Source organism: Engystomops pustulosus, chromosome 6 (assembly GCF_040894005.1).
Source record: "Engystomops pustulosus chromosome 6, aEngPut4.maternal, whole genome shotgun sequence".
NCBI lineage: Eukaryota > Metazoa > Chordata > Amphibia > Anura > Leptodactylidae > Engystomops > Engystomops pustulosus.
The window spans coordinates 128,211,938-128,234,029 of record NC_092416.1 but is presented as its reverse complement, the minus strand read 5'-3'; the positions used below and the strand labels follow the sequence as shown (position 1 = coordinate 128,234,029).

At 42.2% G+C, this 22,092-nt stretch overlaps 2 protein-coding genes across 5 annotated transcripts in view; one reads left to right on the top strand and one right to left on the bottom strand.

The window, feature by feature from the left end:
* Window positions 1-22,092, top strand: part of CDH4 (cadherin 4) — a 512,453-nt gene that overhangs the window by 375,780 nt on the left and 114,581 nt on the right. The gene's annotated exons all lie outside the window — the stretch shown is intronic.
* On the bottom strand, window positions 1,368-7,514 carry LOC140064269 (uncharacterized). 3 transcript variants are annotated; one of them, XR_011847741.1, is made up of 3 exons: window positions 7,312-7,514; window positions 1,971-7,046; window positions 1,368-1,705 (listed from the first exon to the last, which is right to left on the bottom strand). XR_011847741.1 is itself a non-coding variant. In XM_072110988.1 (2 exons), the coding sequence occupies exon 2, from the start codon at window positions 6,797-6,799 to the stop codon at window positions 2,225-2,227; it is 4,575 nt and encodes a 1,524-aa protein (XP_071967089.1). In that variant the 5' UTR covers window positions 6,800-7,046; window positions 7,312-7,514; the 3' UTR covers window positions 1,926-2,224. The 3 variants fall into 3 exon arrangements, 1 of the variants encoding a protein (XP_071967089.1); XR_011847742.1 differs by lacking the exon at window positions 7,312-7,514 and having other exon boundaries at window positions 1,971-7,095; XM_072110988.1 differs by lacking the exon at window positions 1,368-1,705 and having other exon boundaries at window positions 1,926-7,046.

Here is a 22,092-nt window from a genome sequence, read left to right as displayed (position 1 = left end):
ATAAGAGAAACACCTCAAGTCATATTTGCTTATAATTTCTTAAAATTTGCAAAAAGGTTTAGTCCAATACACATAAAATAATTCTAGCTTTTACTGCAGGTTTTGACACAGTTGTGGTATGTCTAAAAGAACAGTGAATCAGAGACACAGTAGTTATTTTTGGAGGATCTGGCATGAATGTCAGTTACTTGAGGATAGCACATTGTAATGACATACTGTTGTCATCAAAAACTACAAGGTAGTGACATCTTTCACAGCATTTTACACACATATTGAGATCATTCACATATCATAGGTTTATTATAAAGATCAGGTTTCATTGGAATATATGCATCTACACCCACAACTAAGACTGACAGTGTTTTTACTCACTGGAAAAAATGTCTTCCTTTTAAGGGTTTTCAGAAATGAAAGTGAAAACCTCCTAGAGAAATCGAGAACCAAATGGTAAACTGGGTTAGGTTTTGATTGTATATTCATCAGTGTTACATGGCTGAGCGCTTTCCATTTAGTGCGGCCTGGGGATATTCTGCACACCTCCTCCTCTTGCCGAGTAAACTTTGCCCACTGCACACACTTTTGCCTTTGAATCAGCAGAAACTTTGCCTGCGCTGTTCATTCTTGCGGTAAACCTGAAAGCATTTCAATTAGAATATGCAGATGAGGCTGAATGTTCCCCACAGGAGCACATTATATCCCCAGAGGCATCTCGGATCCATCTTGTGTAGAAAAGATCCCCTTACTTCATCTTCATTCATGATACGCTCTTCCTCTCTCTTTTACATTTAGTAAATGGTTGCCTACGGAGGGCACGTATACAATATATAAAACTATTACAGAATTGGTACAGGAAAAAACCAGTAAAGAAATAAATGTTTAGCTCCATTGCTTTTCTCTTAGACCCTCGCCAGTAACTATTTTCTACCCTGAAAACTGAGAGCATCAAAATATCTGACTAGAGTATGGTAAGCAGAGGGGTGACATGACTGGCTTGGGGCATTGTGTATAAACTGACCTCAAACGTATAAAGGCCACAGTTCAACCAGCTTGCCGGCCACATTCTATCTTATATTGATGGTCTATCCTAAGAATAGGCTGTCAATATTGTTATCTTGATAATCCCTTTAATTATGCTCTTATTGGAATGTCCTTCCAAAACCTTCAATCCTAAGTCATCTCCTATGGCAATTGAGGATGGATTTAGAATGTAAAAATATAGAACACAGTCTAAAGCAAGATATCAACATGATACTTTATCCCACAGGAATGTACAGGAGTTACAGAAAGATTGCAAATCAATACTTGCTCAATGCAGATGTCACAGGACTACATAAGGTTGTAGCCTGGATTCTGCACCCTATAGATTTCACCACGTCACTAGCATCACTCAGAGGTCACATTATGTCGGTTAAGTTGCTCTATGTTAGTCATCTAGATGTGTTTTTAAATAGTTGTTTTTGTGGCCTGAATAATAATGAATCCATGTTTTTAGATTGATTATTAATTGAGCTAGATTGATAAAAGCTCCTGTTAATTTCTATGTATCTGTTCTCAGTTTTCGGAAACCTACTGTCCTGCCCCCACTTCACGTACCCCCGGGTCTATGCGGAGCTCGACAGGCAGTTAAACGCCTTCCTACAGTTCAACAAATGAGACTGGTTGAAAGTCCGTAGCTTTATTAAACTGATGTAGGATTAGGGTGAAACTGAAGAAAAACAGGAATGTACAATCTATTAGAATAGTACAATAATATAACAGGAGCAGGTTACATACATTACATTAGCATATAACAGGAAACAAGCTGATACATATACAGTTTGGGACCAAACATGGCCGACCATGAGGTTGGGCCCATCTATGCAATTACAGTGCAATTACAGACCTATACATTACACTTCATATAAGAGACTTTATACATAGTGGTCCTATAACTGCTAGTAGCTAGAGATTCCTATAGACAGTCTCCTTACCGGCTATACTACAACAAGGGTTAAGATGGTTGAATATAGGTCTTCTCTCTGTGTAGACATGAAGGGAACTGCCCTTCTCCTACCCACAATCCTTTGTATCTGCTAGTGGGTGGGGAAAACAGAATGTAAGTAGTTATTAACTTTGGCCATTAGATGGCGCCTGCAAATAAACATCTGTTACATAATGGACAAATTATGAACATCTTTTAACCTGCATAACATTTGCCAGTGGGCAGCACACTCCCCGCCTGGCGTCAATCGATGCCACCATAAGAGTCCTCAGATGACAGCAATAACATTAGTTCAGTTACTGGTCTGAAGAACATTTTGCAGAGGTGCCAGCCTTTACACTCCTTAACATTAGCAAGCTTGGTATTTTTGAAAGAACGAGCTATGTGGGTTAAGAAAGTGATGGCACGAACAAGTGATTTCCAGGTTGAGAACCTGCTGAATCGGCGAGACTTAAGGTAATTGTCTGAAGTCACTGTGTGTAGTGTCGATACCTTGGGACGGATTTCTGCATCCTTGTCAGCATCCACAAGTTTAAATGTTTCAAGATCCGTAGTGCCGTGTTCTGAGCTGTATAGAAAGGCAGGACCTGTAAACCATGTAGTGTCTTTAAGGCGGTTGGCAGCAACAGATCTAGTTGCTTGGTCTGCAGGATTTTGATCAGTAGGAACAAAATTCCACTGTTTTGGCAAAGTTGACCTCCTGATTCGTAGAACCCTGTTGTTGACATACACGTAGAAGCGTCGGCTTTCGTTGTAGATATATCCCAAGACTACCTTGCTGTCTGTGTAAAACACAGCATCTTTGATCTCCAAATGCATCTCTGTTGCGATCATCTCAGCAAGCTCAACTGCTAATACTGCAGCACAAAGTTCTAGTCTCGGTATAGTGTGCTCAGGGAGTGGTGCAAGTTTTGCTTTGCCCATGACGAATCCTATATGACATTGTCCTTTAATGTCTACTGTTTTAAGATAGGCCACAGCAGCAATGGCTTTGATAGAAGCATCAGAAAACACATAAAGTCTTTGTAGCTGAACCTCTGTAGATGGCACAGGGGCATATGAGCGTGCAACATGTAGATGAGAGAGATTTGTTAGAGAATCCTTCCACTCTACCCACAGGGCTTTCTTTTCATTGGGAAGTTGTTCATCCCAGTCAGAGGCATCATGAGTCAAATCTCTAAGTATTGCTTTACCTTGGATGGTAACAGGAGCTGCAAACCCTAAAGGATCATACAAGCTGTTTATAGCAGATAGTACTCCTCTCCGAGTAAAGGGTTTCTCTTCCTCGCTGACTTGGAAGGTAAAGGTGTCAGACTTTAAGTCCCAGAGCAGTCCAAGACTACGTTGCATTGGAAAAGTGTCAGTACTTAAGTCCTTTAAGTCATTGCTGTAATCATGAGAGGGAAATGCTTCCATTAATTTTTTGCTGTTGGAGGCAATTTTATGGAGCCTCAGGTTTGAATTAGCAAGCAATTCTTGAGCTCTCTTAAGAAGACTGATTGCAGACTCATTTGTAGGTAGCGATTTTAAACAGTCATCCACATAAAAGTCCTTTTTGATAAACTGTGTAACGTCTGAACCATATTCTTTCTCACCCTCCCTGGCTGAATGTTTAAGTCCATATATAGCCACTGATGGGGAAGGGCTGTTACCAAAGATGTGCACACGCATGCGATACTCGATGGGTTCCTCCAAGGGGTTGTTGTCCTTGAACCAAAAGAACCTAAGGAAATTTCGGTGTTCCTCTTTAACAAGAAAGCAGTGGAACATTTGTTGGATGTCAGCCATAAATGCAACAGAGTCCCTGCGAAATCTGAGAAGCACTCCAAGGAGTCGGTTGTTGAGGTCTGGACCTGGCAGCAGGACATCATTTAAGGAAACACCCTCAAATTTGGCACTAGAGTCGAATACTACTCTTATCTGTCCTGGTTTCTTTGGGTGGTAAACTCCAAATATAGGTAGATACCAGCATTCCTCTGAATCCTTTAAGGTTGGAGCTATCTCTGCATGGGAGTTCTCAAACACTCTTTCCATAAATTTAAAGAAGTGGTCTTTCATATCAGGCTTTTTCTGAAGATTCCTTCTAAGGGAAGCAAAGCGTTTACAAACTTGTTCTCGATTGTTAGGCAAACACTGCCTTTTGGGTCTGAAGGGAAGAGGTGCTATCCAACTATTTGATTCATCTTTAACTATTCCTTGCTCCATTATTTCTAAGAACAGTCTATCCTCAAAGGACATTGCCAGTTGATTGTCTTCCTTTGTTCTCTGGAAGACTGTGCATCCTAAGTGGTCATGGTCACTAGTACAAGTATGGTTGTCACAAAGGTTGCTAGTGATATGACAGGGTAGAGGAATGCTGTGTGGAAGCTCTTTTATGAAGATGTTACTGTAACATGGTTGAAAGAGAGAAGGGCGTCCATTCTCTAATGTGCTGGTAAGCATGTTGTTCACCGAAGTGGGTCTGTGCACACCACCTATACAAACATCACCTACAATCACCCACCCTAGGTCAAGTTTCTGGGCAAATGGAGCATTGTGAGGACCATTAATTTGATGTCTAGGCTTGTGAACTTGCAAGATATCTCTTCCAAGGAGCAGAATTATCTGAGCTTGAGGATCTAACTTGGGTATGAGATGAGCTATATGCTTCAAATGGGGTTGGTGTTTTGCAACATCTGGTGTAGGGATTTCAGACCTGTTATCAGGGATCTGGTTACACTCGATTATGGTTGGTAAAGTCAGGCAGGTGCGACCATCTATAGACTCTATTGTGTACCCAGTAGCTCTTCTCCCCGCCGTCTCAACAGTGCCTGCACAAGTCTTTAGGGAGTAGGGAGAGCCGGGTCCCTTAATGTTGAAAATCTCAAAGAAAGTAGATCTAGCCAGAGATTTATTACTTTGGTCATCAAGAATGGCATATACTTTGAAGGCTTTGTCTTTGCAGTCCGTTGGGTAAACTCTGACAAGACAGATTTTTGAGCAGGACCTGCCACCTACAAGTCCTTTGCAGACCTCAGTGCATTGAGAAGTAACATCTGGTGTCTCTGTTTCAGTATTTCCCTCCTCTCCACCTTGTTCCTGGCCACTTTCTATATGAGACGAGGCCCACGGTGGTGGCCCAGGGTGTAAAGCTGAGTTGTGATCTGTGCTGTCACATTCTGTACATTTAACACTGACCTTACAGTCCTTTGCGAAGTGTGATGTTGCTAGGCAGCACTTGTAGCAGATTTTGTTGTCCCTGAGGAAAGCTTTGCGGTCCTCCATGGACTTCTCTCTAAAGCCTCTGCATTTCAGTAGGGAATGTGGCTTCTGGTGCAGGGGACACTGCTTACTTGGATCCGTGGATCTTCCATCCTGGTGGGAGGAGCTTGAAGGCCTGTAAGAATTACTTTTAGAAGAAACATTAGTTTTGTGAACTGCTACCGGAGTTTTATGTTGTTTAAGACCAGATGGAGTGGCACAGGATAGAGTAAAATCAAAACTGGGATCATTTCTGATTTTTGCTTGCTGAGTAATAAATTCCACAAATACACTGAAGGGTGGAAACTGTACATCATGGATTTCCTTATACTTAAAACCATGATTGACCCACTTCTCTTGTAGGTTGTGAGGAAGTTTTTGCACTATAGGGTTGACACCTCTGGCTGTGTCAAGAAATGCAAGTCCCTTTAAATCTCCTTCTGCTTTGGCAACCTGTAGTTCAGTTAACAGATCACTTAGTTCCCTAAGTTTTTGGTAGCCCTTGCTAGCTATTCTAGGGAAGTCATCAATTCTTTTGAATAATGAATTTTCTATAACCTCTGCTGAGCCATAACACTCATCAAGTCTATCCCAGATCATCTTTAAGCCTGTTTCTGGATAGTTTATGTTAATGGCTCTGATCCTCTTAGCATGCTCAGCAGATTCATCCCCAAGCCATTTCACCAGTAGATCTAGCTCTTCCCTAGAAGACAGATCTAAGTCTCTTATAAGACTCTGGAATGAGGATCGCCAAGCCCTATAGTTCTCGGGGCGATCATTGAACTTTACAAGTCCTTTGGTGACAAGCTCACGTCTAGCAAAGAACTTAGCAAAGTCTATAGTGGCTTGGTTTGTGCTGAGACAGGTTGGCAAATGGTTGCCTTGGTGAGAGTGTGGTGTGTAGCCATACCTGTCAGAAGTCTCTGCTTTGGGTTTCACAGTGCCACACTGTCTGGGAGTGTAGTAACTTCCTGGATGCTGGGATGAAGCTTGGGTTCTCTGGTAGGCAGGGAAGTTGACTTGAGCCGTAGCATTCTCTTGCTTGCAGAAATGTGGTCTGAGGTCCGCTTCTTGACGTAAAATATGATGTCTTGGACTTGACTCGCAGTTGGTAACCTTTGTTTCATGTGTAGTCTGAGGAGTACACGCAGGATGTTGAAGGACATATTCTGAAGTGCGTTCTAGTGTATCCTGGGGTTCTTGTTCCAGATCAGGCATGCTACTGTGTCTGCTGGGCTCGCTGTGAGAGAACGCGGCTGCCTCTAAGATTTCTGCTTCCGCCATGGCAGCTGCGGCTTCCCTCTCAATTGTCAGCTTCTCGAGTGTAGCTTCCAGGCGTGCTCTTTCTAAGTCTAGAGAAGCCTGTTCTGCTTCTAAGGAAGCCTGTTGTCGTGCCCTCTCTGCTTCTAAGGAAGCCTGTTGTAATTTCAACTGCATCTCTTGTTCAGCAAAGGTAGCCCGTGTCCTCGCTGCTTCCGCTTTTGCGCGGGCGATGGCGGCTGCATTGCTAGTGGTAGATGCTTTTGAGGAACTGGCCCGTGATCTTGTCTTGATAGAAGACACTTGGCTTTGTGACATGCTTTGACCGTTTAGAGATTGCTGTGTTGCCTGTTTGCAGGTGACTGCGTAGACAGTAGCAGACCTCTGTGTAGTCTAAATCTTTCCCGCTTGTTTCCAGCAGCCGTTTCACTGTCCTGCCCCCACTTCACGTACCCCCGGGTCTATGCGGAGCTCGACAGGCAGTTAAACGCCTTCCTACAGTTCAACAAATGAGACTGGTTGAAAGTCCGTAGCTTTATTAAACTGATGTAGGATTAGGGTGAAACTGAAGAAAAACAGGAATGTACAATCTATTAGAATAGTACAATAATATAACAGGAGCAGGTTACATACATTACATTAGCATATAACAGGAAACAAGCTGATACATATACAGTTTGGGACCAAACATGGCCGACCATGAGGTTGGGCCCATCTATGCAATTACAGTGCAATTACAGACCTATACATTACACTTCATATAAGAGACTTTATACATAGTGGTCCTATAACTGCTAGTAGCTAGAGATTCCTATAGACAGTCTCCTTACCGGCTATACTACAACAAGGGTTAAGATGGTTGAATATAGGTCTTCTCTCTGTGTAGACATGAAGGGAACTGCCCTTCTCCTACCCACAATCCTTTGTATCTGCTAGTGGGTGGGGAAAACAGAATGTAAGTAGTTATTAACTTTGGCCATTAGATGGCGCCTGCAAATAAACATCTGTTACATAATGGACAAATTATGAACATCTTTTAACCTGCATAACATTTGCCAGTGGGCAGCACACCTACTTTGCCACAACTTTATCTCTGAGCCTTCTGCAGTGTTCCTTGGCTTTTATGGTGCTACTTACGAATGTTCTCTAACAAACCTCTGAGGTGTTCACAAAATAGGAACACTTGATTTATTTAGTTTTATGGGGCCACACTTTTCATCTTTTTCGTTTGCAAAACACATACTATTTTCCTTAAATTTCAAAAATACATAATACTTTGTGGTGCTTTATCACATAATGTTTGTTCACTATTGTTCTCTAACAAACCTCTGACATCTTCACAAAATAACTGTTGGACACACCAGTTTATTTAGTGGTATCGGGGGCAACACTTTTCAGTTTCAATTTGCAAAACTTTGCAAAACCCCTTAAGGATTTGGCCATTTTATACATTGTCACTTTATGTGGTTATAACTTTCGAATGCTTTAACATATCCAGGTGAATTGGAGACTGTTTTATCACGACACATTGTACTTCATGTTAGTTGAAAAATTTGAGTGATATTGCTTGTGTTTTTTAATAAGTGCCAGAAGCATGACGTAACAGTGCTATATGGGTCGGCAAGTAACTGCCGCCCGTGCCGTACTATTACATCAAACGCCTGGATGGCGTTTAGAATAGCTCAGTTTTCATAAGTATTGAAAACTAGACTGACACCGTTAAAACAGAAGCCTTTTGAACCTGTCAGAAGGAATCAATCATTGTAATGGAACAAAGATCAAAAATTAGTCTTTAGAAACACCCCTTTAAGTTAAGTTCTATAACTGGTACTAGCCTAATATTCTCCTAAAAACAAGCAGTCCATGTAAAATAGATTATAGCACTCCATGTAAAATTGATAGCAGTGTATGGTAAAAGGATAGTAGTGTATGGTAGAAGGGTCACAAGCAGGCTACAACCATTTTGCTTTGACTGCCCACACCAATAAAATCAGATATGTTGCCATGCATTTTGAGCACCATTCTTATGCGCACAACAATACTTTTAGGACACGTGCTATCCATTTGTTTCTAGCCCATTAATTTCTATGGGCGCATGCTATAGGCCATGGTTCCCATGCATGAACCGACTGCCCAAGCCGCAAAAGATAGATCAGGTCCTATTCCTGTCCATATTTACAGGTCTTCTTCAATTGTTAATGGCGTATGAATGGAGCTCACAAAGAAGACTTCATGGGATTGTTGCGCCCAAACAACTGGTCACGTTCCCTCAGGATCTTCTCTTTTTAACTACTTATTTTCTTGACTTTTAAGAAAAAAAGGCTTCAAACATATGCCATTGAGCATGAGGGGCTCCATTAACATCTATGGAGTGCAGAGCCCCTCAGGCTCATTTGCATAGTTTTTAAAGTATTTTTTGTAAAAACAAATAGAAAAGAAGCTAAAAGAAGAGAAGATCCTTATAGAAGTGGCACACATCATGTAAGTGTACTTGGTTTACAATCCATGATCCAGATAATAGATCTCCTTTCAGCATATTATCTTCACTGAATACATTATAGAGGAAAGCAGTGATTCTGATCTAACCTTTATCCCAATGGTACATCATTTATTACATAGAGGTATATCATTTGCATTATCTGCCTGAAGCTATAGAGTTATGTAAAACTTTTATATAACAGATCCATGCAGAGAACACTAGCATGATAAAGAAAGACATTCTGATTCCTATAAGTTGCAATTCATACATGTCTCATTTCAAAGGGCTCCCTGGGATGTTAAGCTTTTATTCCTTTTAATTGGGGCCACATGTGAAATGAAAGGAAATTTCCAAGTTTTCCTCACAGATGTTTGAAAACGCCACAGTCGTGTCTGGAACCCGTCCCCACAATGCCACAGCATAATGTTCGGGGACTTATGACTGTGCAGGCGCCATTGATCTCCACAGTGCTCCAGTACACAGTACTAACAGAGTGGCCCTGGGAGAAGCTACTGCTAGGGCTTCAAAAGGTCTGTTGTAAAGGAAATCTCTAAAGAGGTGGATATTTCCTTTACAAAAACGACATATGTCCCCATCCTTTTTTTCACACCATAGCTGAACTGAAGGATAACACGGCCGCACTGGCAAAAATATATTCTTTTGTAACAATTCCTTAGATAGATTTGTTTCTGGAAGAGCTGAGTGACAATCATTGTGGCCCTATTACTGTGGACCTATTCTCTTAGGGTTGTCACCCAGCAGTTACACTACAGCAATTTGGCTATGCTCCACTGCACTTTTTAACAATATTTTTTATTGAAACAAGTTGTATAGATATAGGCACATGGTACATGGTAGCCCTATTGCATATTTTATGTATAATGTGACTTGTGTTGATCTTCTGTTAGTTGGCTTATGCAAAAATAGAAATTGAAGGATTTGTGTCTATAGTAGTTTTTAGGTTTAAGGGAAACCTACCATTTGATTTCATGAAATATGAACCAAACATACCTTGAGAATGATGTAGCCACGCTGATGCAGAAGCATATCTTGTTTAATCACTGAGTTGAATGGTTTCGCTGAAAAAACTATTATAACATTCAGGACCCTGGAAAAGCTGGTTGCTGATGGCTGTCTACATAAACACATTACACACAGAGCTTCCTGAACTGTCCAGACAGAACTAATCAAACTGATCTGGATCACTCATACACAGCAGCTGTGGATGGTGCAGCGATTGATTGCTTCTGCCTGTCAGGCACAACACTGTGATTACATGTGAGAGGAGAAGCACTAAACCCCAGCACAGAAGCTGTAGAGCTTCGTTATCATAAATTTATACTTGTTTTTTCAGCAAAACCACTCAGCTCATTGATTAAACAAATTATGTGCCTGCATCTGTGTAACTACAGCATTCTAAAGGTATGTTTGGTTCATAATGAATCAAATCATATGGTAGATTTCCTTTTCCTTATCTCTCTATATGGGGCAAACCCAGTAAAGAGTATGTAAAGGTGGAAATCAGCTACAGGCGGTCCCCTACTTAAGAACACCCAACTTACAGACGACCCCTAGTTACAAACGGACCTCTGGTAATTGGCAATTTTCTGTACTTTAGTCCTAGGCTAAAATAAACAGCTGTAACAGTTATTACAGTTGTCTGTAATCAAGCTTTATTGTTAATGCTGGTTCTTATGACAATCCAACATTTTTTAAATCCAATTGTCACAGAGACCAAAAAAAATGTGGATATTATAAAATATTCAGTTCCGACTTACATACAAATTCAACTTAAGAACAAACCTACAGACCCTATCTTGTACGTAACCTGGGGACTGCCTGTAATTGTTGCAGGTCAGGTAGTTCAACACGGCACCGGTACGGGGATGTTCCAGTAGAACAACTTCTACTATATCTACTGTATATTTACGCTAATTTTCTCTGACACTAAGATTATCATAACACATACCCCCTCCTCTGCTCCAGCACCTCCTCTCTGACAGGACACAGGATTATAATTGTCAAATACTGGGACTAATATATCTAAGCAACGGGGGCTAGAAAGAAAATTCTAAATCTGATGAAGCAGCCCTTACATAGTGGTGTTATTCATCATTACATGGGGTGAGGTGGTGAAAGGTCCTCTGCTTCTCTTATGGGGGAAATTTATCAAGTTTGATCCCCCCCCCCACACACACTCACACCCAAACCCACTGGTTACACTTGATATATTGCTATTGTATGACTGAGCGACCAAATTAATTCTACACCAGGCTATAGCTAATGCACCCGATATGCCACACCAGACGCCCCTCCCCGCCCATTTGGTGTGGATGTAGTGTAAGCAAGGAAGGGGGGCACAATCCGAGCCTTGCACCTTGATAAATAACCCCCATATGCCTAGAATATAATCCTGTGCCCGCAGCAGCGATCATAGGCATGAATCATAGCTTCACGTTTGGATTATTAGATGGATGTAACACTGTGTTCAGTGACCAATGGAGGGTTTTTTTTCTTCTGGGAATGATCCATGTATAAATGGTATAGGATGACGTGCAGCGCACTGTGTTCTAATGGCAAGAAATATTTCCTGGTGAAGACCGGAGAGGAGGATGTATGAGGCTGATTGTGTTTACTGACATTTAATAAAGTAGCAATCTATCGCTCCTTAATTCTCCAGCTACATCTGGCACATCCTGTACGCTCATAACCCTCTAAACTAAGAGGAATGTACAGTATTTTACCTCGATTTGCTGATTTAATTACACAATTGCTCCGTTGTGTAATTGTATTGTTTCTGTAAAGGGAGCAGTAATTTTATTTAATGGCCTGTTAATCAAGGCCTGTGTTTCTGGATGTGGAGAGCCAGATAAAGGTCACACAGCCCCCTCTGTGCGGCGCAGATTCAGCGGATGGTGGAGACATGACAAGACGAACCTGTGCACCAACCTGGGCTCGCAGTCCGTTTTTTTCTTAAAGTGCTGCCCCTACTTCATTTTCCTGTCTCAGATCTCCAGACATCATTCACAGGTTCATTTCACACTTTTACTGAAAAACTCATGTCAATAATATCTTGAATTGACCTGAGAAAATAAAAAAAAAGATATGTAGTCTACCAGGATAGGTTTACTTGTTCCTTATTCTCTATTTCTTATCTTGTGGGGTGGATATTCATCCGTTCCCCTCGCACTGCTGGCTGCAAATCCCTTTGAGCTTGCGTGAATTTTAGACTTCCTGTCCCTAACTTCCCATGAGATTTTTAAACTGAGCGCCGATGAAAATCCAACCTGGATGGTCACTAATTTTGTTGAATATATTATGATTATGCTGATAACGGACCCTCATTGTGATAATATTATGGACCTTCATGGGTGTAGCAACACACACACACTAGATATCTGCACTGATGAGCAAAAACCCTGGGATCTGCAAGTTGCAGCATGTCCCAATAAATCTAAAGGTTTCTGGCTAGGTCATATGCACCACTGATGTTAAAGGACATCTACCACCAGGATCAAGGATTGTAAATCAAGGGCACTTACTTGCTGGCCAGTGCCCCCTCTGGCAGTATCCACTCTTCTTTAAGCTTCCTATGCTCTGGAGCTCCAGGCTCCATTACCACCTTATGCAAATGAGCCTGAGAGGCTCTGGGCTCCATAAGGGTTAATGGAGCCCTTCAGGCTTATTTAAATACTTTTAAAAGCCTTTTTTGTAAAAAAAAAAGAAAAGCTAAAAGAAGAGCACATCCTGCAAGAGGAGGCACACCGCATGCTTGGTTTACCATTCTTCATCCCGGTGGTAGATGTCCTTTAAAAGTTGGTTAGTTTGTGTCCACAGCTCCAGCATGTGGTGGGAGGATATAAATTAAAGGGGTATTCCCACAAAGAAAAACTGAAAATGCAGCATTTCACATAGATAATTTTGCCCTGTCTCCATCAGTCCTGCTATTGTGCTCTTTGGTTGACCATGGATTTAACCATAAACTCAGTCCTGACCATAGACTTATGACTGATCTGTCTCATCTCTGTTTTTGATGTGTCTGAAATTAGTAAAACCTATTGAAGCTAAATTCAAGCCTAGCTAAACCCTGTACCATAATAATCTAAGCACATTGGGGCTTATTTACTAAGGCTCTGCCGATGCACTTTCGTCGGATTATCCAACGTTTTCGGGTTTTGCATGGCTGTGACAGGTATTTAAAAGGGAATTGTGTCGCATCGGATTTTGGCGCTGCTGTGCTGGCTTTCATGTGACAGAATCGCTGGGAGGCCATCGGACAATCCGACTGATTCGGACTGAGCGTGGGATTTATCAAATTATGTTACAAGATCATGCTACATGCACCATGAAAAGAAGGTGAACTCTGTCGGACCTGACCGGGGAAGCAACACATGTAGGATATTTGGCGCATGATCTTAGTAAGTCGCAGCACAGTGTATGATCGTAGGACAATGCACTTTCGCGGAAGCGTCAGGACAGGTAAGTAAATTTGCCCGATTGTCTGCACACAGTGACAGGTGGAGAGGATGATGTGCATGAGTATAACACAGAGGAATCAGGAAGTGCCTGCTTAGCTGGTGCCCACTCACAGAGCTAAATCCTACAGTGAGAGGCTCATGCAATGATAGCAGTAAATAAAACTGATTAAAATTGCAAAGTAAATGGTAAATAGTTATCTTTATCATGTTAGCATAACTAGCTGATTAAGATTTGAGGACTTTCTCTAATAAGCAAATCCCTTTAATAAAAATAGGTCCCTTATCCTAGAGCTTCTGGCACCAAAATGCGCCATTATGCTGGTATGTAAAATAGAGGCCAAGGACAGTGGGTGGGCGGGTCACAAAAATTTCACCCTACTGCTGCTGTAGAATGTCTTATTCATTGTGCTTCTTTGATTTTGCTTTTGGATGTGTGAGCTGACTATGCCAAGGGCAGCAGTGATTGTCATGGGGTAAAACCAAAGAAGGGTTACTGTAGGGCATGTGTGAGTTGGGGGATGTGTGAGTTGCCACTGGGGGCAAGGATTTGCATCTGCTGCAGAATATGATGTATTATATGCAGTAAATATAAAAATATGCAAAAACAATGTTAGCTCCTTTGCCGTGGGCTCTCATTTACATATAAGAAAGGGTAGCTGAGCCACTAAGCTTAAAGGCTGGATAGTGATGGCTCCAAGCACGGAGCGGGTGCTATGTGGCTGCACTATGTAGTGCACAAGTCTGCGTAGATGTACTGGTGTGACATTTATTGTGCATTTTACACACCGGAGAAGCTGTTCAGTGATTATTCTCTTATAGTTGGATCACATGTGATGTCCTCGCTGCGCTGCTATGGAAACCGGGGAGCATCGGCGCCGACAGAACCCTCATTAACCAGTTTAAATATACATGATGCTGGCAGGCACAACATAAAACCATTCTTCAAAGGTGCAATGATAAGGTCTGAGAAAGCACTTTGCTTAGCAGTATTGTTTAAAGACACAATGTAATTATTCTCTGTAAAAGAGCAGATCAGGACTGACACCTTCGAGACAAAGGACACTATTTCTTTCTTAAACGATTATTTAACTTGGAGGTATATATATCCACACAGCAGCACAATTAGGATGAACTCGCCCGCATAGCTTTACCAACGCAAGACACCACATCTACCCCAAAGAATGGACACACAGCTGAAAATCCATGAGAAACCATGGGGGTCATTTACTAAGGGCCAGATGCGCGTTTTCTCGACGTGTTACCCGAATATTTCCGATTTGCGCCGATTGTACCTGAATTGCCCCGGGTTTTTGGCGCACGCGATCGAATTGTGGCGCATCGGAGCTGGCATGCGCGCGACAGAAATCGGGGGGCGTGGCCGAACGAAAACCCGACGTATTCGGAAAAACCGCCGCATTTAAAAAAAAATTGTGTCGCGAAAATTTCACTCACCTTCATCCTGGATAGGCCGGTGTATTTCGAGGCATTCCAGCGGACTTCAGCGCAGCAGCGCCACCTGGTGGACGGCGGAGGAACTGCTTTGATGAATCCCGGCCGGCCCCGAATCCAGTGCAGAGAACGCGCCGCTGGATCGCGAACGGACCGGGTAAGTAAATCTGCCCCCATGTGTCCACTTATGGGGGTAAAGATGGAGACATCACATGCCAGTAAGGTCCATTTCTTATGGGATGAGTCACAAATACTTTTACTGATGTACGTCATATGTAAACAGTAATGGTAAGATCATTAAAATCGGGGGGATGTATTAATGTGTCGGTTTCTAGACCAGAAAATGTTATTTTCTGGTGCACTGCTTTTTTTGGTCCAGTCACTCCCACTAGTTACCAAGGACGTGCCCCTTTTTTGTACAAGTTGGAAGACTGCCTTAAACCGGTCTAAAACTTTCAATAGATGTGACACAGGGCATTTCAAGTGAAAACTACTCCAGTTTTCTGATGTAGACAGATTGATACATCTCCCCTAAAGTGCTTATTCAAGACATGGTATACCTTTCTAGATGGATGGGAACGTTAGAACCATCTTCTGTGGTGGTCCAAAAAAATACTCAGATAAAGTACATCTGAAAAGATTTTCAAAGGTGGCATACGATCCACAAGATCACTTAAAGGGGTTTTCCCACGAAGACAAATTAGGCCCTATCCCTTGAATAGGGCCTAACTTGCTGATCAGTGGGGATCTCAGTGCTGAGTCCCCCATAGACTTTCAAAAAAGAGGGGTCCGACTGAACCCTTGTTGCTCCATAAGAGTAATGGAGCAGACGGCCGTGCATGACTGTTCTACGCCATTAATCTCTATGGAGCTGACGGAGATCGCGGAGCAGGACACTTGGCGATTTCCATCAGCTCCATAGAGATTAATGGAGCAGAACAGTTATGCCTGGCTGTCTGCTCCACTAGTCTGAAGAACGTCAAGGGGCCCGTCGGCCCCCTCGTTTTCGCGCTCTGCAGGGGTCTCAGCACTGAGACCCCCCCACTGATCAGCAAGTTAGGCCCTATTCCCATCTTCGTGGGAAAACCCCTTTAAAGGAGTAGTCCACTTTAAGCAAATAATATTATTTGTGTAATAAAAAGTTATGCAATTTTCCAATCCACTTTCTTCATCAATTTCTTATTGTCCTCTAGATCTCTGCTTGCTGTCATTCTGTGGATAGAAATATCTCCCTAGTCATATGATGGACATGCAGGTGCATAAGACATTAATATTACACACACTCTGTGATAACGCCTCCTGTTCCTGCCTGTCCATCACATAACCATGGACAAATTTCTATCTACTAGAAGGTTTCTATAGTAGGACAGCAGAGATCTAGAAAATGCTGAGGAATTGATACAGAAAGTATATTGGAAAATGTATAACTTTTCCTTACACAAACCATTTTAACTTTTTGCTGAAAGTGGACAGCCCCTTTAAGTCAAAGAGCCTAGTGTCTTCCAGACAGCATGGCTCCAGCATTTTATTTCAGAGAAAGTTGGTAAAGGAAAAGTAATGTTTTGGAATGGTATAAATCCATACCTACATCTGAGATGTGAACATGGGTTTAGCTAACTGTGCTGTTTGTTTTGATTAGCAGCACACCCATCTCTTTCATGCACCAATGAGTCTGGGTCTTCGTTAGTTAACCATTATGATTGACAGTTTCTCATATTACTAACTTGCTCCCTGTTTTGTTTGGATCGCTGAGTTCTGGCCCAATCACTATTGAGGTAAGACTCTGAGATTACTAAGTCCTGCCCACCCTTCGTAATGCACTGCTTATAGAAGTGTCTTTGCTAGCACCATACCTTTCTTGTGATCATTGTTTTCCTGATATACTGACCTTGGCTCTTGTTCAGACTCCTCTAATGTTTTTGTGATCCTGTGCTTAGTTTGCTCGGGTGACCATTCTTATCTTTTTGTATTGTTTTGTCCTCATCCAGGCGTTTGGCACAGAGAGAATTGTCTTCTAGTTATCTACCCACCACTTAGGGTGGGCCTGGCAATAGGAAGGGATAACCAGGAAAGGGGTTAGTCTCAGAGCCCAATGTCTATGTCTGTGTCATCAGTCTGTTCCCACACACTGCATAATAATAGGCAATCATTTTTGGGGGGGATTATTCATCACAAATTCTGCTGTGTAAATATACCCAAAACTTTCTTCACTTCTTCATTTTTCCCCTAAGGCCATAAATGGATCTTGTTTTGGTCGTCTAACTAAAATATGGTTGACCACCTAAATATGTCTCTCACAAGTTACTGGAACCTAAATAAATAACAAGAAGACTAATGGTCATAAAAATAAATCTTCTTTCACTCATTTTTACTTTGAAAAGCTAGCAGCCATAGATGGAAGGTTATGAATTAGGGTGCTATATACCATAGATATGACAAGGAGGTGGCTCGTTCAGGATTAACCTAAACCCTCCTAATGGGGGTATACACATAAGGCTGATGGTGTCAATAACTAGCTTCCAAGGAAAAAATATCTCCCTCCTATGTCCATGAACTAGAGGAAAGGCTCATCTTTACTATATTTACCTTCTAACAGCTATGTGTATTACATTTAGGTATTCATCTTTCAGATTAGTCATTGCCAAAACTGTTGTTGTTCGGGAATTATGACTTTTGTTACATATGGCTACGGTGGGTGGTTTTAAAAATTAAAAAAAGAACTTAAACTTACCTCTCTCATGGTATACTTTGGTGTCGCCTGTAACTGCTGGCCAGTGGTTATGTGGGTCTAGAGCTTCTGTTAATAGTCAGAGGTGAAGCACTTCTACAGCCGCATTCCTGACTACAGCAGCATTGCAGCTGTAGCGTTTCACCATCGGCCTCTGGCTACAAACAGAAATCGGCAGTGACAGACGGCGCTGTTAGAGAACGGGAAGCAAGGAGAGCGGTAAGTATAAGTTCTTTTTTATCCCCAAACACCCCCCCCCCCCTCCCGTCATATATATGGAAAAAATTATATTCGCATACAATCCCCTTAATGAGGATATTTCATTGGAAGGTTTATTGAAGAGATTGCCACCGCTATTATCTTTCAAAATGGCTGCCCCTCCTGTTGAGGGGTAGTTCGCTATGTACAGGGTTAATAATTTCGGCTCCTTCTAGTGAAATGCTGACCACAGTCATTGCTTTGAGTCAGTATAAACCTTGTGCGCAGCCAGGGGGTCCTCCTCATTAAATTGCCTGACATTATTATATTGCTTCGGTTTAACAACATTTTCTCTTTCTGCGGCGTGATAAAAATCTCTGCATGTTTTAAACTTTGCTTTGGATTTGTTTATCCCCTGATAATTAGAACTGGGTTTGGAGTTTAGACATCAATTATTTTTCCCCTGAAACCAACGACCGGCCTTAATTTACATTTTACAGAGGGAAGTAAAACCCATTAGGGGTCAGTAAAGTACAAAAAGTACAACAAATGCCAATGTAAGATCTGCAACTCGTTTTATTCCGTCTAAGATTTAGGCCGAGGCAAAGGCAGAGGAGAAATGCGAGTTTGGTGCAGACATCTTGGGGGCACAAGCCCAGCACTATTGGATTTTCTTTTTTAAAATATTTCTCACAAACTAACCTTCAGGAGCGTAGAGCTCTCCCTTGAAAATTTAATATGTTCTTATAAGATGAAACTTTTAAAACTCCAAGGAAACAATTTAGAAAGAACATAGAGGATTTAGAACTTTTAAGTTCAGCTGGGGAAGGGGAACTGAGTGGCCAGTGGTAAGCAAGATCTTAGATGCTTGCAGTCAGGATTGTAAATGTGACATGAGTTCTGTCAAATTTCAATTTTTATTGTAGTAACAGAGAAGAAAATAGTCATAGAGCTCACTATAGAACAGCATATGACACCACAGAGCAGAAATTTGGGATAGAGCTCATTATAATACAGCCTGTAATTGCAGAGAGCAGGAAATAGTGGTAGCGCTCAATATGACCTCACAAGCGTATGGAGACTTATAGTCATTGATGCTCCACTAGGGGATTCTGGCAAATATGGAAAGTTTTCCTAGATGGGACATAGAAATTCATACCTTATGCTACTGCAACACCCCTGCCAATGCAGAGGTAGGTGGGACGTTGCGAATAGCGCCCTCTCATTAGCTCATTAGGCTCCGCTCACTAAGAAGAGCCAGCTCTTTTGGCTCCTGAACGGCTACCTATTAAATATATAATAGAGAGCTGCAGGCCAGTCACCCCACACCAGACCACTTTTAACCCAATTTTATCAGGTCAAAGGGGGTGTGGTGAGCCGTTTAGGGCGGATTTTAGTGAGCTCTTTGTGCCGGCTCGTTTGGGACCGACCCATCACTAGTCTATTGCAGTAAGGGGAAGTGAGAAAGAGAAAGACACTTAAGGTATAGAAGGCTACAGTATTGTGGCATGAGGCACAAGGGGCAGATGTATACAAATAGTAAATTATATCAAAAAGCAGATAAAATCATAGTTATAGTAGCTTGTGACATCACACTGGTGACTGTTGGTGGCTGTCAGGATTTCTATATACATGGAATATAAATATAAAAGCTTTAAGAAATATTTGTATTCTGTGAATCTATCTTGTAGATGTGAGCAGAGTCATTCAGAGGAATAAATACATATAATTAAAGGGAATCTGTCATCTCTTCTGCTGTGATGCTTAAGTTAAGAAAGACTCACACATGAAAAAAGACACAGATACATTTGTAGCAATTATTTGCAGCAGATATTTTAATGACAGTAAAATATAAGAACACTTCCAGGCTTAGTAATGCTGAGCTATGTATCCTTGTTTGAGATCACTTTAATGGTCACCCCCTGCAACTTCTGTTATAACTGAGTGTTGTTTAGATGTTGTTGTAGGAAAATTAAAGGGGTTTTCCCACGAAGACAAGTTGGGTCCTATCCACATGTTAGGGCCTAACTTGAAGATCAGTGGGGGTCTCATTGATGATCGCGAAAACGACGGACCCCTCTCCACTCCTCAGACTAATGGAGAAGACGTCCGCACATGACCATTCTGCTCCATTAATCTCTATGGAGCTGATGGAAATTGCCAAGATTAATGCAGCAGAACGGTCATGCGCGGCCGACTGCTCCATTACTCTCATGGAGCGACGAGGGGTCGGTTGGACATGAGATATACTGTATCTACTATATGTGGGTATAAAGGTATGGATATGCGTCAATTGGGCTTAAACTCAGTGCACCAGGTTTTTTGTGCACTCAGTTTAACGGGCTTTCACCGCAATGATGTCAAACTTTCGACATAAATGTGAAGCCTGTGCAAATTGGCACTTTTAGGTTTAGTGTTGCAATGGACACAGTGGGGCAGATTTACTTACCCAGTCCATTTGCGATCCCATCGAGGATTCGGGTCTTCCGGCGATTCACTAAGGTTGTGCGCCCGATGTCCACCAGTTGTCGCTGCTGCGCTGAAGTCCATCGGAGTTCGCTGGAGTTCACTATCCTATTCCTGGTGCAGGTAAGCGTGTGTCAAGCGACACATTTTTTTTTTCATTTCTGCGGTTTTTCAGAATCTGTTGGGTTTTCCGACGGCCACGCCCCCAATTTCCGTTGCGTGCATGCTGGCGCTGATGCACTGCAATCCGATCACGCGCGCCAAAAACCTTGGGCAATTTGGCGCAAATCGGTGATTTTTCGGGAAACCCGACGAAATGGCCAAATGTCCAACTGCTCGTTAACACTTAATTTCTAATCAGCCAATCACATGGCGGCAACTCAGTGCATTTAGGCATGTAGACATGGTCAAGACAATCTCCTGCAGTTCAAACCGAGCATCAGTATGGGGAAGAAAGGTGATTTGAGTGCCTTTGAACGTGGCATGGTTGTTGGTGCCAGAAGGGCTGGTCTGAGTATTTCAGAAACTGCTGATCTACTGGGATTTTCACACACAACCATCTCTAGGGTTTACAGAGAATGGTCTGAAAAAGAAAAAACATCCAGTGAGCGGCAGTTCTGTGGGCGGAAATGCCTTGTTGATGCCAGAGGTCAGAGGAGAATGGGAAGACTGGTTCGAGCTGATAGAAAGGCAACAGTGACTCAAATCGCCACCCGTTACAACCAAGGTAGGCAGAAAAGCATCTCTGAACGCACAGTACGTCGAACTTTGAGGCAGATGGGCTACAGCAGCAGAAGACCACACCGGGTGCCACTCCTTTCAGCTAAGAACAGGAAACTGAGGCTACAATTTGCACAAGCTCATCGAAATTGGACAGTAGAAGATTGTAAAAACGTTGCCTGGTCTGATGAGTCTCGATTTCTGCTGCGACATTCGGATGGTAGGGTCAGAATTTGGCGTCAAAAACATGAAATCATGGATCCATCCTGCCTTGTATCAACGGTTCAGGCTGGTGGTGGTGGTGTCATGGTGTGGGAAATATTTTCTTGGCACTCTTTGGGCCCCTTGGTACCAATTGAGCATCGTTGCAATGCCACAGCCTACCTGAGTATTGTTGCTGACCATGTCCATCCCTTTATGACCACAATGTACCCAACATCTAATGGCTACTTTCAGCAGGATAATGCGCCATGTCATAAAGCTGGAATCATCTCAGACTGGTTTCTTGAACATGACAATGAGGTCACTGTACTCAAATGGCCTCCACAGTCACCAGATCTCAATCCAATAGAGCATCTTTGGGATGTGGTGGAACGGGAGATTCGCATCATGGATGTGCAGCCGACAAATCTGCGGCAACTGTGTGATGCCATCATGTCAATATGGACCAAAATCTCTGAGGAGCTTCCAGCACCTTGTTGAATCTATGCCACGAAGAATTGAGGGAGTTCTGAAGGCAAAAGGGGGTCCAACCCGTTACTAGCATGGTGTACCTAATAAAGTGGCTGGTGAGTGTATATTTGAGTACATTTATGTGTGTGAGTTTATACATGTGTGTATGTATTAAAGAGTGTTAATGTGTGAATGAGTGTAGAACTTTGTGTGCTTATATAAGTATATAAATGTGTGTGATTTTACAAATTTGTAAGTGGATTGGGGGCCCCATGTAGAAATCTTCTATGAGGCACAGCCTCTCCTAGTTACACCCCTGGATTAAGCTCCTCTAAAGTCACATCTGCCTTTATCAGCTCTTATGGCCATCTTTATAGTCTTACATTTTGTACTGTACATTAAAAAAATAACTATACCCATG

Coding starts and splice junctions, on each gene's coding strand:
- LOC140064269 (XM_072110988.1), bottom strand. CDS start 6,799: ATGTCACAAAGCCAAGTGTCTTCTATCAAGACAAGATCACGGGCCAGT.